A 17233-nucleotide genomic window follows, 5' to 3' on the forward strand; every position below is an offset into this window, starting at 1 on the left:
CGATGGCTTACAAGAGTTAGTGAAATGACGAAAAGCTGTGGCTCTCTCCTCAGGGAACAGCTGTGCACTGGGAGAATTTCCTGGCTCCTCAGTATAGACGGTTCTCATCAGGGCTTCGTGCTTCTGGGAAGAAGCGATTCTTCAAAATCCTTTCAACTGCTTTTAATTAGTTTAAGCTCTGATTATAAGCGAAATCACAGAAAGTGAAAAATACATTGGTTAACTTAAATGTTGATAATAGGGAGTAGAAAGAATTATATGTAATAGAACGGAGATTTATTTAGATAATTTAATAGATAAAATCATCAAAATATATAAATGTTAAGAAGATATAACGATAGGTATCTGAACCCAATACGTGAGTCCAAACACCTGGCACAGTTGGAGGCATAATTCCTTCCCAAAATCAAGTTTCTTATTTATCTGGTTTGAGTTATATCCCGGGACCCTTTACTTCTTAGTACTTTAATATGTCTTCAAAGTGACTTTTCATCTCCATTTGTCACTGGTAACATTTCTAGGCTATACAGAACCGCTCCCCGTGTTTAAAGCTGAGAGTAATGGGCAATGGAAAGGGGATCAGGGAGCTAGCTCGCGAGCGATGTGCAAATTCTGTTTGGGTTTAAAAAATTTTAAAATTTTTGACAAACATTTGACTATTCAAAGGCTTCTTGACTTACTTGCAAACTCTCAGCTGGTCTAGGTAGGCAAAATACTGTTGCTGTCTTTATGAATAATGAGTTCACAAACTGAAGTATAAAAGAAATTTAAAGATCAACTAATAGCTTTCTAAGAATTTAATGAGATAACTTTTTTGCAGGGCTAAGGGCATTGATGCAAAAAGCTAAAAAAAAATCATGGGTTATTTAATTATTTAATATCTAAGTTTTTTGACTTTGGATGAGAAAGATAATTTTGTTTTATATATCCACTCTTTAAAAATAGGTTGTCTTTTAAATCTTTATTTAAAAATAATATATTCAGTTCTAATCTTGAATTAATATTAGAAAGGAACATTTTTGTCAAAGGTAAAATTAAGCATTTAAAATATACATTTGGCTTTTATAAACTAGAATAATGTATTTTAAATCTACTGTAGAATGTGACATAAACTGTTTGCTACTCTATAAAATTTCTACAGTACCTTGAAGTCTGAGTTATTCCAAGCGACCACTTATAATTTTACATATTTTTTAAAACCAAACATTCATAAATGCGTAACTTATGTCAGGGCTTTAGAAATGTTTGTAACCGCTCAGACAGCTCTGGAGTCTGTAACTGGAGTCAGGTACACTCCCCTGCTCCGATACGGTCACGTCCCGGAGTCTGCCACACGCACGCGGTGCCCGCCAGCGGCCGCGCTGCTCCTCCCAGGAGCCTTCTCTCCTTGAATGTAAGGCGCTACCTTCATCATACAGCGAGTCCTTGAGTAATTGTTAAGCTTAGGTCACCCAAAATTCTCGGAGTACTGGCTAGACCCTTTTAGTGAAGTAACACATAAAAATTCTTAGTTACCAATAACTTTTGCCCAAAACAATAATTTTATAGAATGTCGCTGTGAAGAATGAGTCTCGAATGCACCTGTGTTTCTAGTTTTATCTACAAGGGGAAGCATGGTGCCACTTACCGATGTGTAGTGGGGCAGCTGCTTTCTGCTTTGCATATAATTGATTGATGAGGTTAGTGGAGGCAGAGATGACACAGGAACCTGTAAAGTTCCCTCCACATACACTCTTCGCCTGAGCGGGTGAGAGCATCCTTACTCAGGCACATTTTCCGAGTGTTTCCAGGTTCTCTTTTCGAACCTGGCTCATCTTTCTCGCACGTTACAGTCTGCTGAACTCTAGCTTCGGTCCCCTTCGTTCTCTCTCTCTCTCCCCTCGGGCTTCAGACTTCAGACTTTTTCTTGTCCCTTGGCCCATCCTACATGGGGGGTTCGACGCCAGATCCCGTTCGCCCTCTGCCCCAAGCCTGAGGGCTGGCCACTCCTGCTCCAGGGCCTGTGTTAGCTCTAGGCCCACCATTCTTCAAAAAAAAAGGGGGGAGTGAGCTGAAGGGAGGATGATAGCGTTAGCTTGACATATCGAGATTGAAATGCCCCTAGGAATTCAGCAACTAGGTCAGGAGGAAAGTCTGTGTTGGTGATAAAGATTTGTTAGTCGTCACCACATAGAGAAGTAAAAATGTCAATGGTATGGCTTAGATTACCAAGGGGAGCCTGTCAAGTGAAGAGAAAGAGCAGCTCAGCAAGGTACCCTTGGCATTTCAGGAAAGGACCCTTTACCCCAAAGGAAGAAAATTTGAAGGAGACAAAGCAGGGCCATAGAAAAGAGAGGACAGCATCTCAAGAAAGAGAGTGAGCTTAACAGCATCTGTCGTCACAGAGAGACACATTAAGGACTAAAACTTTGTACATTGCTGACCGAGAACAATTTTAGCGGCATGGTAAAGACAGAAATTAGATTGATACACAGTGAGGAATACGTGGATGGTTAGAAGAACTGTGAGGAGGAATCATTTTTCCGTTGGCTGCGGACGCTGTCAGTCTCAGGGACTGTGTGCAGATTTCTCCTGCTGTCTAGCCTGTGTCCTCATCTGTAAAATAAGGAAATTAAAATAAATGATCTCTGACCACCAGTCCGCTTTCATATTTCATCACTCTAGGAGTCTAAATCAGTCCATGAGCAGGAACAAAATCATAACGGGCCAAGTTGTGCCTCATTGTCGTTGGAACGTAGAGACAGCATCTTCACAATATCCTTGTGCGTCAGCTGTGCGTCTGGCAGCCTGTCTGCAGGACGGCACGTGTTTCAGCAGCTCGTGCTGTCATGGTCGATGTCGGTTCTTAGTTTGTTTTCGTTAGTAGAAAGGATGTATCACAATATTTTGAAGCACTAATAAAAAGAAAAAAATAAAGTGGAAAATACACTAGATTTACCAGTAGAACTTTTGTCTTTGTTTTTAACCTTATGTTATTAAAGATTGCTTCTAAAACTTTTTTATAAATCTCTTTTGAATCCCAGGTATTGCAATTTCAGATGAACTTGATCAGGTAAGTTGAACTATACATCTAATGAAAAGAACATACAGAATTTAGGCGTTAATCCATTATCTAAATGAAAAAGTTTCTGAAACATACAGCGTGTAAATATAATTTATTTGCTGCTAACATTTTAAAACTTTCAAAATTATATGCTTAGATTTTTTTATGAATGTTATCACATGAACTATGTATCATCTATCCTTTCGAGTCAAGGGTTTTTGAATTTGATTAGGCAAAAATGTAATCACCGAATCACTATATCAAAAAATGAAAGCTAATGTTGTATCATGTAAACTATTTGGATTCTGCCTGTATCCAGATGATGATGATGATGATGATGATGATGATGATGATGATGATGATGGATGATGATGCGGAAGACACAGTTCATTTGTGCTTTTCCAAAGCTACTCTCTTGTGAACCTTACTCAGTAATTTTGGTTTCATTTTAAGATGCCGAGAGAATATGATGATGCCCTGCATTGGGGCGATAGTTGGGAGGGTGGTGAGAAGTGGCATGATTAGATTAGGAATAGGACTGTGTTTTAGCAGCAGAATCTATGGAACTTGCTGTGGCTTGGATGTGGGGCGTCGTTGAAGAGAACAGCCAGTGATGATTCTGAGAGTTGGGGCGGGGGGGTGAGAAACTAAGTGAACTGTGGTGCCATTTACCAAAATTAGAGAAACTGAGGAAAGAGCAAATTTGGCAGGTTGGGATCACATCAAGAATTCTCTTTTGGATTCTTTTGAGTTGTCAGTATTTAGTAAACATTGATGCAAATATCTCACTAAACAAAACATATTGAAATTGGCTTGGTAGCTAAATACATAGATAGAAAATAATAGAAAATAGTGTACAACAAATGGGATCATATAATTACGATGTTTTCAAATAATAGGGTCTAAGCTATGTTATTTTTATAAAAATGATTGTTAACATTTTTCTATTCTAAATAGGAGTGTACTGTTTGAATTTTGTACCATAAAGATACATGAAAGATACATTTACTAAAGAAATAAAAGTTATGAATAGACTCGTAAATATGAATTCACTTAATAAACCATCATAATATTTTTAAATCATTTTAATTTCTGTCTGCGTTAACTCCATGCAAAACTAGATCGTGACCGTTCACAACAGCACGTTTAGTAAGTGGCCGGCGTGGTCTCCTGGCTTCGTCCTCCTTTTCTAGTCCCCTCTGTCGGTCACTGTCTTTGCCCAAACTGGTCTCCTCCTTAGACGATGACTTTCGTCACAGTCTGCAGAGATTTAGTAATTCCTGCTCTTGCAGTTATACTCTAGGCTCATTTTAAGTACAAAGATGTAATCACAACCATTTCTAGGTTCATTTGCTCCTTCCAGTCTATTCTGCAAAGCCCTGGATGCCGGGGCCACAATTTAGCTCATGTGGCTCTGCCTGGCCCGCGGCCTTCCCTTTTCTCTGGGTCCTGACTTGCAGCTGCGTTAGTGTCTGCACCTTGGCTAAAGAACATTCTAATTGTTCTTTGAACTGAAAATGGATGTCACTCTCACTGGATAAAACCGTGGATGCCCTAAGACTTGGTCCCAAGTATCATCTCCAGGATACATCCTCTCCTCTCCCTTCCTTCCTCTTCCAAGCATGAACTAGTCAGGAGACTTTCCGTTTAACTAAGTTGCACACAGTGTTGATTTTCATTTACTTACTTAATATTTATATTTTTGAAGACTTCGTAGACATTGCTAAAACTTGTTGCACATTTATTTTCATTTTTATTGAGGAAGACACTAGTAGTCATACTAAACAAGCTTTTATTGAAAAAACATTTATATAAGTAGAAAAAATTCTTCCCTCTCTCACACCAAAGCAACACAGATTTCCAGAGTGGCAGCCACCAAAAAGCCTTTGCCTTCCAAGAACCAATCTTGAATGAGAGGGACGGCCTGCCCCATGGCGCCCTCTGGTGACCACCGAGCTCACAGTTTTGCATTTTCCTCAATGAGAAAAAGTGAATCTCAGGCAGGTAAAAAAGACCCAAACAGAATGGTTTATAATATGTGTTGACCTGACACCTGTGTGTTTAATATAATAATAAAAACAAGTACAGATTCTTCCTTTTAATCTTCCATTAACAATTTTCAGAGGTTCACTAAAGATATATTTTTCTTAACCTTTATGATGTACTGATCTTTCACTGTCGTTCTAGTTTGATTATAATTTTATTGAAATTATTTCTTCTGTTAAAGCTAGTTTATGAATTCTGAAAATGATCATAAGAATTATTAGTTCTACTTAAAATGGAAAGATAAAACAGAGGCTAATATTTTTAAGTCTTTTTTAAAAAATTATGGGAATTCTTTCAATTTTTTATTGATTTGTCTTTTCCGTTCCCTTTCTTTAGCCACTCTATTGGTTCTCTATTGCTTCTGTAACAAATCGAAACAAGACAACATTATTGTCTTATAGTTTTGCAGTTTAGAAGTTCTGCATGAGTCTTACAGGGCGAAATCAAGGTGTCAGAGGGCTGCGTCTCTTCCCGGAGTTCTGGGGAACCTGGCGTCTTATGCTTTCAGCTTCTAAAGGCTGTTCATTCTGTGGTGCGTGGCCCCTTTTCCACATCTTCAAAACCAGCAGTGTCTCGTCTCTGTCTCATTTCAGCCTGGACAAGCTCTCCACTTTCATGGAATCAAATGATTCAGTTGGGGCCACTCTGCTAATCCAGATAACGTCCCCATTTTAACTCTTTAGCCTTCATTATGCAGAGTTCTTTTTGCCATGAAATGTAACATATTTCCCGGTTTGGGGATTAGGATGTGGACATTTTGGGGAAGCCATTATTTTACCTATATAGCCATTATCAGACGGTATTACCTTTTGTATCTCTATGTAATTTTTCAGACTCCTATGATTCCAGTTCATCCTTTAAAACACCATATAATAGACATCGTTGGTGCCTGCCCAGTTACCCTTCACTGGGGCAGCGTGACCCATCCTTCAGCCATGAGTGCTGGGTGCTTCTGGGCCGGGCTCACCCATCTCCTGAGGTTTATGCAACCCAAGGAGAAGCATCCGCCCAGAGATGCCTGGGTCCGCCCTTGGGTAACGCCGGACTGAAATAAGGCTCCGAGTTGTCATGCACATTCCAAAGCGCCCTCGGGCATGAGGCTGAGAGTGGGCGTCAGCTGAACCTCATCTTTGCCCGGCTTCTTTCCTGTCTTCTCTTGCTTGCTTTATTCTCTTATTGGTTTCCCTCAAGAACCCCGCTCACTCCCAGTGGGTCAGTTTCTCGGCCTCTCGTTCCGAGGAGCCCTAACTAAGACATGCCACTGGACGAACTTTCTTGAAGCCAAACCCTGCTGAAAATGTGTCATGACTCCTTGCTGCCTACCAGGTTAGGTCCACATTTCTTCAGACTGAAGCAGTCTCCATTTTGTCTCTCAAATCTATATCTTATGCTTCAGTTCACTCTTTTTCCTCTGTCAGAGTCTGTACTGCACTCAACAAGGGGTCGTGTAAAGGCAACCGGACGATAGTACTTACAGGTTGCATTTTTTATTTATTTTCACGTCTTTGCTCCTTGTCACCCCCACCCACCCCTCTCTGTTTTCCGTCCTTCAAGCTCCAGTCTTCCCTGATCTCGCAGAAAGTGATCTCACCTCCCGTGAGCTCTTAGAGAGCACAGCGACCACGTCACAAATTATACTTCTTGTCTCCTATTACTGGAATTTTTGTTCATTGCTTGAAGAACTAGCCCAGTAGTCTGGAAAAATCCACAGAGAGGTCTTGGATTGAATCTCGACTCCTACCATTTACTGATTATGTGACTTCGGAGAGTTATTTATAGATGCTGAGCTTTAATTTCCTTCTCTGTGAAATGCAGTGGCTTAATATCTATTAAAAATAACGTCAACGACTTGCCCACTCTAAAATAATTTTAGGTGGATTGCTAAACTATCCAAAATGAAAGCATTTTAAAGAAATATTTGGGGTAAATCATTTCAAAGGGCACAGATTAGAGGAAAAATAGGAGCCCGCTGTACACAATGCAGCCTTGAGATTCGAGTCATTGCTCCAGGTGAGCCCCGACTGAGTTTTTTGTCATTTGGTGTCATTATCACCCTTAGGATGATAACAAACCAGTTGTTTACAGGAAAAGTAACTATATCTGCTACTGAATCCTAAGAAAAATGTCTTCCATTCATCTTCATGAAGTAAATACCATAAAATGTGTTAATAATATTCTCTAAAATATTCTTATATTTCCGTGAACCAAAGGACACAATAGAGTGAAAAAGGCAACTTTTGGAATTTAAGAAGTATTTGCAAATCATGCATTTAATAAGAGGTTAGTATCCAGAATATGTAAAGAATGCAAAGAACACCCACAACTCAACAGCAAAACAAATAAGCTGATTGAAAATGAGTGAAGTAGAAAGAAATGTAACTATGGGTGGTGAACACAAAATGCAATGTACTAGGTTTTGTTAACCAATATCATCATAATAAAAAAAAATGAGTGAAGTACTTGAATAGACATTTCTCCAAAGATGATATGCAAATGGCCGGCACACTTTGGACAAGATGCTCAACATCACTAATCATTAGTGAAATGTAAATCAAAACTACAGCGAGATACCATCTCTTACCCATTAGGAAGGCTACTGTCAAAAAAAAAAAAAAAAAACCCAGAAAATAATAAGCATGGTGAGGATGTAGAGAAATGGCCTTTCACGTTATTGGTGGGAATGTGAAATGGTGCAGTCACTGTGGAAAGCAGGATGGCAGTTTTGAAAAACATTAGAAATAAAAAATTACCAGATGACCCAGAAATCCTACTTCTGGGTATCTATCCAAAGGAATTATAAGAAGGATCGCCAAGAGATATTTGCACACCTGTGTTCATTGCAGTATTATTTACAGTAGCCAACAGGCTGAAGCAACCCAGTGTCCCTTTATAGATGAATAAATAAACAAAATGTGATATATACATACAATGGAATATTATTCAGCCTTACAGAGGAAGGAAATCCTGTTACAGGCTACAACATGGATGAACCTCGAGGATCTTATGCTAAATGAAATGTCAATCACAGAAAGATATATACTGACTGATTCCACTTATATGAGGTGACTAAAGTAGTCAAATTCATATAAACAGAAGGTACAGTGATGGTTGCCAGGGTCTGGGGGAGGGAGGAACTGGAGTTAATGGGTGAGGGTTTCGGTTCTGCAAGATGAAAGGTCTGCTCAGGACTGGTTTTGCACGCAGATTAGCTTCATAGCAATGCAACCTTAACATTACTGAACCGTTTACTTAGAAATGTTAAGATGGTAAATTTTAAGTTGAATGGTTTTTATCACAATTAAAAAGTATTCTTACAGTGATAAGATCATTGGTTTCGTAGGAGTTCTTTGCATAATGTCTGCTTACCTAGGCAGATGGCATAATGCAAAAGCAAAGTCTCGTGGGAATCATTCCACAGGAAATCTCAATAGTGAGGTACAGCACAGGGCTCCTCGATGTCTGGCTTATGTAAAGGATATATTTTACAGTATTTAGAGTTCGGACAGTCTACACATCTTTTAGACAACTCATCAGACTGTTCTCTTTAACTAGGTCTCGTTACTTGTTGAATGATAGTGAGTTTGAGTTTCTAGTCCTTGAATCTTTAAATAGATATAATAATGATGATAATAGTAGATATAATAATAATGAACTATTTAATGCATGCCGTATTCTAGATCTTGGGTTAAGCTTTTCTTATAGATTATGCCATTTTATCCTTTTGAAAAAATAGCTAACATGTGGGGAACTTACTACATGCCAGGCAATGTTCTAAACTATTTACCTGCATTATGTCATTTAATGTTCACTGATCTCCTGTGAAGCAGGGACTGTTGTTCCCACTTGACAAGTGACACAGGTTAATAAACTTACCAGAGGTTTTATAAAATAGAAGTGGAACACAAGCCCAGGCATTAAGTCCAAAACATCATGTTTGTTATCGAGGTACTGTTATTCACTAGTCTAATAGATGAAAAAATAGGACCTCTTAGTTTCATAAGTTCTCCTTGTCCCATGGTAAAGGAAAGACGTGGAACACAAATCCAGTCTATACACCTGAGTCTGTACTCTCAGCCTCCCCTGTGGATTATGCCAGTACAGTTCCCATTATGGTGCCTCGTGCAGGCTCATCACTCAATTAATAATTGCTGTTTTTAATTAGAAGGTCTTGTTTACAGCCTACTAAGCCTATATTAAGCCTTTGGTAAATGTCAGGCAAATAACTAACTGGAACTAAAATCATTTTGTTTCTCTAATTCAGTCATTCTACCTTTTGCGGCCTTTTACCATTTAAACCACGTCAAGGTATGTTCTGTGGGCTGTTATATTAAGCTCCAATTTGTTCTAATATGATGGTGATCTAGAAAGAAACAGGTCGTATTCACACTCAGTGTTTCAATGCGAAGGTTAAATACATACGAGACCATGTAAAAGGCACAGTAGGCAGGTAACGATAGATGTGTTTTTCAAGCACACAGTGACAGGGACCATGCCAGCTGCTCTAAATACCTTTCCTCACTAGCATTCCCAGCTCTTATTATCTCCATTTTACACACCGGACAGTCGACGCCCACCGTCTGGTAAGTTGTGCAAATTTATAGGTATAGTTAATATACTGCACAACTCAAATTTGAATATAAATATAATTCCAGAACCCATTTTCTTGACCACTATGTTATTTTGCCTCACTAAAAAACCAAGAAGCTCAGGAGGAGTGTATTTTATATTATTTCGGGCTGGCTAAGTGTAACATGGAAGTTCGGTACAGACATTACATGTCATGGACTGTCCAGCTGCTTGACAGCTGCCTCACTAAGTGTACCCATGAAGAGCTAAAATCTCAGCTCCTTCAAAGTAAGGTGTTTTTTCAGTGGATAGCTTTGTTTTGCTATTCACTTTCCATTTCTATTCATTTCTTCCCAGGCAAACCATCTAGATTCTTTTTTGCCTGTATCACTAGTTGGAGGATGGATTTCTTATATCCAGTAGGACATACTTGAATAGTAAGGGTCCTCTGTCTTGCTTCTGTGTTGCAGACTGTCTTGCCCACCGACATGTGACCTGCATGTGCGTTATATGTTATTTTTGGCAGTAGAGGAAAATCCATGAAACTGCTTAATATGCTATGTTGGTCACATGTTTGATTTATAACAGGTAACAGCCTTACAGGAGATAGCCAGTAAGTGTGATTGTTGTCCATGTTTTGTTTTAAAGACCTCTCTCAAGGTGAAATGTGGAAAATGACAATCACTGGAAAATATTTGCAGTTTACATCACAAAGCTCAGTAACCCTAATTATAGAGCACTTCTAAAAATAGAGAATAAAAGACCTACATGCCACTAAAAATGAGCCACATGAGCAGATTGTTCACAGAGGAAAAAAAGAACTGCCTAACTGCATGAACAGATGCTCAGCCTTGTTCAGAGTAAGAGAAATGCAAATCAACACCACTGCTCACCTATCAGATTTACAAAAATCCCCAAGTTTGTTAAAATACTCTGCTGGTGAATCTGTGGGGAAATAGGCACTTTCACACATTGCTGGTGGGAATGCGAAATGGTGCAGACTCTGTGGAGGGAAAAGTTTCAATATCTAAAAAATTATACGTGCAGTAATTCTTTGATCGAACGATCTGACTTCTATGAGTCTTTTCCAAGGACAGATTGGCAAAAATAGGAAAAGATCTATGCACATTGTTCTACATTGTTGTGCTATTTGAATAGCAAAAGAGTAGAAACAACTAAATGTCATTAAAAGGAAAATACTGGATAAATTATAGTTCATCCACACAATAGAGACTGCAGTGTGATCCCCAGGATATATTGTAAATGAAAAAGGCAAGGGGAAAAATGTATCCATAGTATCCTACCATTCATCTAAGTAAGTGCAATGAAAATATAGATACAAATTCGCTTATATTAAAGCCAAAACAATAATGGCAAAACCTGTCACACTGTAACGCATGCACACATAATTTCTTATTCATAATTATCTTTAAGAGAGAATGGAAGATATAGAGAATAGAGTCAGGAAAGGTATAGAAAGTAGAGGATACGATTAGAAGTCTGACTTCTTAGAACTTCAGATATTTGATTTTGGAATCATTTAAATATTTTATGTAATTTGTTAAAAATATCAAATCTTAAAACAATAACTTCGGAAAATCAAAACTAAAATGAAACAAGCGGGCACAACTGTATTTCAGGCTGCCAGCATACACACACTGAGATGAACTCTATGCTCAGTAATTTCATTGTTCTCTGGTGGGATGTACACGAAGGACGAGGAACAGCAGTACGTTCTTAAATTTTTTGGTAATCGTGTTGTTAATGATAGTGTTGATATTTTAATGAGACTATTGTGTGTACTTTGTGTGATTTAGCAAAGTGATTATGTTCATATCCTTAGGAACCAGAATTTTTGGCGTAGGTTTAAGGAAATACATGTAAGATCAGTAAATTGGAGTAAAATTATATAATCCCTTTTGAATTGAAAATATCATTAAGAAATCATATTTTTAAAAAAAAATAAATAAAATATACTCACTACTGGCAATGAGCACAGCGAGAGCACAGATATTATTTTCCAAATATCATTCTCTATTAAAAGGAACCAGGACTCTTTGGAGAAATGGCCAAACCTGGGGCTGCATCTGAGGAAGTACAAGTTGAGGCTGGAATATCTTTTGGTGCCAGAAAGTAAAGTCGTAGTTGAAGAATGATGGGACATGTCGAAAAGGCACAGGAGCTTGCTTGTAGAAGCTCCTACGGAACATTAAAGCCTAAAAATAAATGATAGTATTGTGTGAGGGTCCACTGAATGAAATCATAGTGCACAAGTCCACACAGGTGCATACACACGACACGTGCACCTGCACACGTAAGGGCCTGAGGTGAAGGAGGACCTCTTTCTCACAGCACAGCACCAACACATAAATTTAGAGGGGATGGTAAGATTAGAAAATCACAGTAATTGAGGCAGCCAAGGGTCAGCAAAGGCTGTAAAAAATTAGTGGGTGAAATTTTGCTGAATTACAGGTTATCTGCATTGTTTCAAATTTACTCCCCAGAAGATACTTAATAATGAATAAGAGAAAGGTAGCAACCTGGAAGACACTCCCTACCCCGATGGTCAGGTTGATATCACTAGTGATAGGATAGCTCAACATCATGTGCCTTTTGATATGAAAAGAATACATCACTTCGGTGTTGTTTTTGCCAAAACTCCATGACTTGAATATGATCATGAGGAAAACAGTGGAAAAACACCAATTGAGGGACCACCTTAATAACTGACCTTTATTAAAAAGCAAAAGAAAACAAAACACGAAGGTCATAAATATCAAAGAAAGACCTGAAAACTGTTCCGCATTAAATGAGATTTAAAAAATTGAATTCCGTGTGTAATTCAGGATTTTCTTTTGTCATAAGCAACATAATTCAAAAAATTGGGGAAATTTAAACAAGGTTGATATATTAATATTCTATCAATGTTAATTGTTGGTTTTGAGAATTATACTGTGGCCATATAAGAAAATGTCCATCTTTATAGGACATATACCTTGAAGTGTTTAGGGGTAAATGAATATTGTATCTGCAACTTACCTTCAAATAGTTCTAGGGAAATTACATGTACATGAGAGAGAGAAAAAACTGATAAAGCAAAATGTCAACCAGCAATACTGACATTATCTATCACATTAACATTTGGGCAATCTGGGCGAAGGGGTTATAGGAGTTTAATTGTTTTTGTTTTTCAACTTTAAGTCCAAATTATGCCCAGATAAAATATTTGAAACATACATACTTCTTAGATTTGTCCAGTTACAAACCCAGTAACAATGAGCGCACCTAGGGTCCAGATTCTCCTCTCAACGCCTATTTCCCGCTGAAAGGAATCGGAGTCGCATAGGACAGTGGCTGCTTCTGGACTGGAGCAGACAGTGTACAACATGAGCCTAAAATGTCTTGTCATGCCAGAAGGCAAGGACACTGTGAAAGACCTCAGGTCAGGCACCCGACGTAAGTAGTCCCCCATTGGAAAGAGTTGAGAAAATTTGAACATGAATAAAAATAATAACTGCAATGCAGTGAATTATATCTCATATTTTAAAATGTGTGTTCATCCAAAAAGGTTAATTTTTAGAGGATGTTAGGGGGCCAAAGTTATTATCTTTGAAAACTGGTAGAAGTAAAGAATCCAACGTTTAATCTGCCTTTCCTATACAAATCATACTTCAGCGTAACCAGATATTTGATGACAGGAAGTTTCTCTTTACAGAAGTATTTCAGCAAATGAATGTGGAATTATAAAACGAGACCATTACCATTTGACAATTCCTGCTGAATGAATGGATATAAGGAATATTTATTAATGCTGCCAACATCACTAAAACGACTTGATGGGATATGTGTACCTCCAGAGGAAACTCTAACCATTCTTTCTGAAACAATGTTCACCAAAAAAAAAAAAACAAAAACAAAAACCCAAACTAAAACAACCACTACAATGCTTCATCCAGATCTAACTACTAATTTAAAGCAATTACACAGGGCATAGGAACATTCCAGACCACATCACAGAGGTGCAAGGGAAAAATCCAGACTGTGGAAAACTCAAAGGACAAACTACTTGGGTTTTTTGAACAGCAGCAATGATAAATTATAAGAGAAAAAAATGAGACAGAGGAGGGGAACCTAGATATTAAAAGAGGCATAAAAGACAGTCAGTCAAAACGTATGGATTCTTGCTTGGAGCCTGACTTGTGCAAGCAAACTGAGACAATTTCCCTGAGATAATCAGGGAAATTTGAAAACTAATTAGATATTTGTTGGTGTTAAAGAATTACTGTTAATTTATTGTTAGGAATGATAATGTCATTGTATTTGTTTACAAAACATCACTCTTCTTAGAGATCCATATAGGGCTATTTATAAGTGACACGCTGTAGTGAATGGGGTTTGCTTTGAAATGATCTGGACAGAGAAGAGGATGCAGAAGGGATGTGGGTCGAGATAAGGATGAAGAGAGTTAACCCATGAGTTCATAACTGATGAAAGTGTGCGTGGGTACAAAGGGTTTATTTTACTATTCTTCCTACTTTTATGTTTGCATGACAGTTTTCCTTAAAAGAGTAAAACGTTGTAGGTCGTAGGTAGGAGGGTGCAGAAGATTGAAGAGGGGAGGAGGAGGGGTGGTACCGGGCACCCGTTTGGGCCAGCAGGTCTGCTGGGGCTTTTCCGGTACGTTGCGGAATTGGCGATGCTGTCTCTGTTACATAAATGAGGATGCGGAGGCCGGAGCGATTGAATGATTTGTTCGGGGCCTGAAAACTTGGTAGAACTGGAATAAACCCTCCCCTGCAAGCCCGGATCCCTCATCTGTCTGACTCTAAATTTGTGCTTTTCTCCTACAATATTTCGTACTTCACCATACAAGGGGAAAATCTAAAATTGGTTTATTGTATTACTATAACAACTTTATTGAGATATAATTTGCATATCATAAAATTTCTCTTTTAAAGTATATTTTAGTATATTCATAGAATTGCATAATCATCACTACAACCTAAATTTAGAACATTTTCATTATCTCAAAAAGAAACCCCAGACCCACTCCTTGTTCCCCCAGACCCTCAGCCCTAGACGATCACTAATCTGTCTCTATAGATTTTCCTGTTCTGGAAATTTCATATAAATGCGGTCATACAATATGGGTCTTTTGTAACTATCTTTTACTTTGCGTGTTTTCAGGATTTATCCGTGTTGTAGCATATATCAGTACTTCATTCTTTTGTATTGGTGAATAACACTACCTCATATGAATATACCATACTTTGTTTATTCATTTATCCGTTGATGGAAATTTGAGTTGTTTCCCCTTTTCAATTGTAAATAATGTCTCTGAACATTCACGCGTAAGTTGTGTGTTTTCATTTCTCTTAGGTACCTGTGTAGGGAATAGAAATCCTGGATCATATGGTACACTCTGGATTTACCTTTTGTGCTAACCGTTTTCAGTGGTGGCACCATTTCATATTCCACCCAGCAAGTATGAGGGTTCCAATTTCTCCGTATCCTTGCCAACAGTTCTTATTTTCTGTCTCTTAAATGCTGTTGTCCTGGGTATGAGTAGTATAATATTGCAGTTTTGATTTACATTTGTCTAATAACTGATGATGTGATAATGCAGTATTGAATCGTTGACTCGTTACCTGAATTTCGTCACTCTTATTTACTCCACAAATGTTTGTTGAGCACTTGCCGTATGCCAGACCTTAGAAAAGAAGAAATGACAGTTTGTTTTTGTAACTAAGAGGCAAGAATGCTAGTAGCTGGCGGGTTTGGTGAGAAGACAAACAAATTCCCTTCTGATTGCTTCATTTTTCTCACTGGAATAAGAAACAACATGATCCGCTGAGAATCAGGAGAGATAGGAGATCTTGAAGTGAACCGGGGAGTGAAAATATATCTGAACTAAAAGACAAAAAATAACAACTAATTGAACTTCACTCTAGCATATATTTTTACTTTAAAATTATTATGAATATAACATGCATTCAAAATACGTAAAGAATAATATAATGAACACCTAGGTATTTACTGTGTAGCTATGAATGACTCATTTGATGTAGCTGAAAGTTATTATAATGACCAACTCCATCCCTGTCCTGAAATTTATCCTTATTCCTTTGTTTTTCTTTGGTGTTCTCTCTCTCCCCTCCCACTCTCTCTCTCTCTCTCTCTCTCACACACAGACACACACACAAACACACACACACACACACACAAACACACACACACACAGAAATATTGTTTGGCCATAAAAAGAAGGAATCCTGCCATTTGCAATAACATGGATGGACTTTGAGGACATTATTCTAAGTGAAATAAGTCAGACGGAGAAAGACAAATACTATGTGATCTCACTTATATGTGGAATCTAATAAAAACCAAACTCATAGTAACAGGGTGGAACGACGGTTGCCAGGGACGGGGCATGTGGGACATGGGTGCAGGCGGTCAAAGGGCGCAAGCTTCCGGGTACGAGATGAGTGAGTTCTGGGATCTGATGCACCGCGTGGTGACTCTAGTTAACAACATCGTAGTTAACAACACTTGAAAGTCGCTAAGAGAGTACACCTTAAAGGTTCTCACCACAAAGAACAGGTCATTTTGTTAGGCGATGGATATGCTAGCTAGCTTTTTGTCGTAGCCATTTCATATTATAAGCCTGTATGAAATCATCACGTTGTATAATTTAAACCTATACAATGTTCTATGTCAATTATATTTCAATAAAGTTGGAAAAAAGGATGGGAAAGCAAGAGAACTGTTCACTAATAGTTTATATTACTTTCTTTAATATCTAACTCAGGTTCAGTGGATTAATTTAAGGGTAATTTTTATCAAGTTCATTTTAATGCGGTTTTGTATTAGATCAAACATTTCATGCATGATTGTGATCTGCAAAGTTCTCTTTTTGTGAACTGGCAGAATTAAAATAACTTACTCAATAGCTTAAGAGTTTATAGGAAATATTTCACTATTCCTAATCAGTGAAATTATAGACTTTTTTATGATATGGCTTAAAAATTTATCCATCAATGTTGTCCATGAATCATTTACCTGATTTTTAGTTAGACATAAAGATACTTCATAATTCACCACATATGCATTGTTTTCCATCCTTTGAATTATTTTTAATTCAGTCAATACATTTTGTGCTTATTTCCTGAAATCAGAATTGTGCTAGTTATTATGGAGGAAACAAAGGAATTTAAGACATGATCCAGCCTTCCATAAATGTCTTCTTTTATTAAGAAGAGAAAACACAAATAACATGGAGTATAATCAAATGTGCTGATAAGCAGTGGTCAGGGCGGTGGAACACACTCCTGGTTGGCCGCTGGGAGCAGGCTGCTTGGAGAGAGCGGGCGCGATCTAAGGTTAGTTAGGGAATACGAAGCACAACTGTGACCTTTGGGAGAATTTTTTATTGGAAATGCTTTTCTTGTTAAATTTACTTGCTTCAAAATGTCAACAACTAGGGACCCTCCTGGCCTTAGAAAGGCCAAGGAATATGTATTTACACATTTTGAAGGAATAATTAGGATTTACATTGTTTAGCAGTGACATTTTAAA

At 38.0% G+C, this 17233-nt stretch overlaps 1 protein-coding gene across 1 annotated transcript in view; it reads left to right on the forward strand.

Moving 5' to 3' along the window:
• The window catches only part of CUNH8orf34 (chromosome unknown C8orf34 homolog), a 273416-nt gene that overhangs the window by 62287 nt on the left and 193896 nt on the right, over positions 1–17233 (forward strand). The window contains 1 exon segment of the mRNA XM_039841814.1: positions 3024–3052. Within this exon segment, the coding sequence (XP_039697748.1) occupies positions 3024–3052 (29 nt within the window).

This window comes from Pteropus medius, unplaced genomic scaffold (genome assembly GCF_902729225.1).
Source record: "Pteropus medius unplaced genomic scaffold, Ma_sr-lr_union100, whole genome shotgun sequence".
NCBI lineage: Eukaryota > Metazoa > Chordata > Mammalia > Chiroptera > Pteropodidae > Pteropus > Pteropus medius.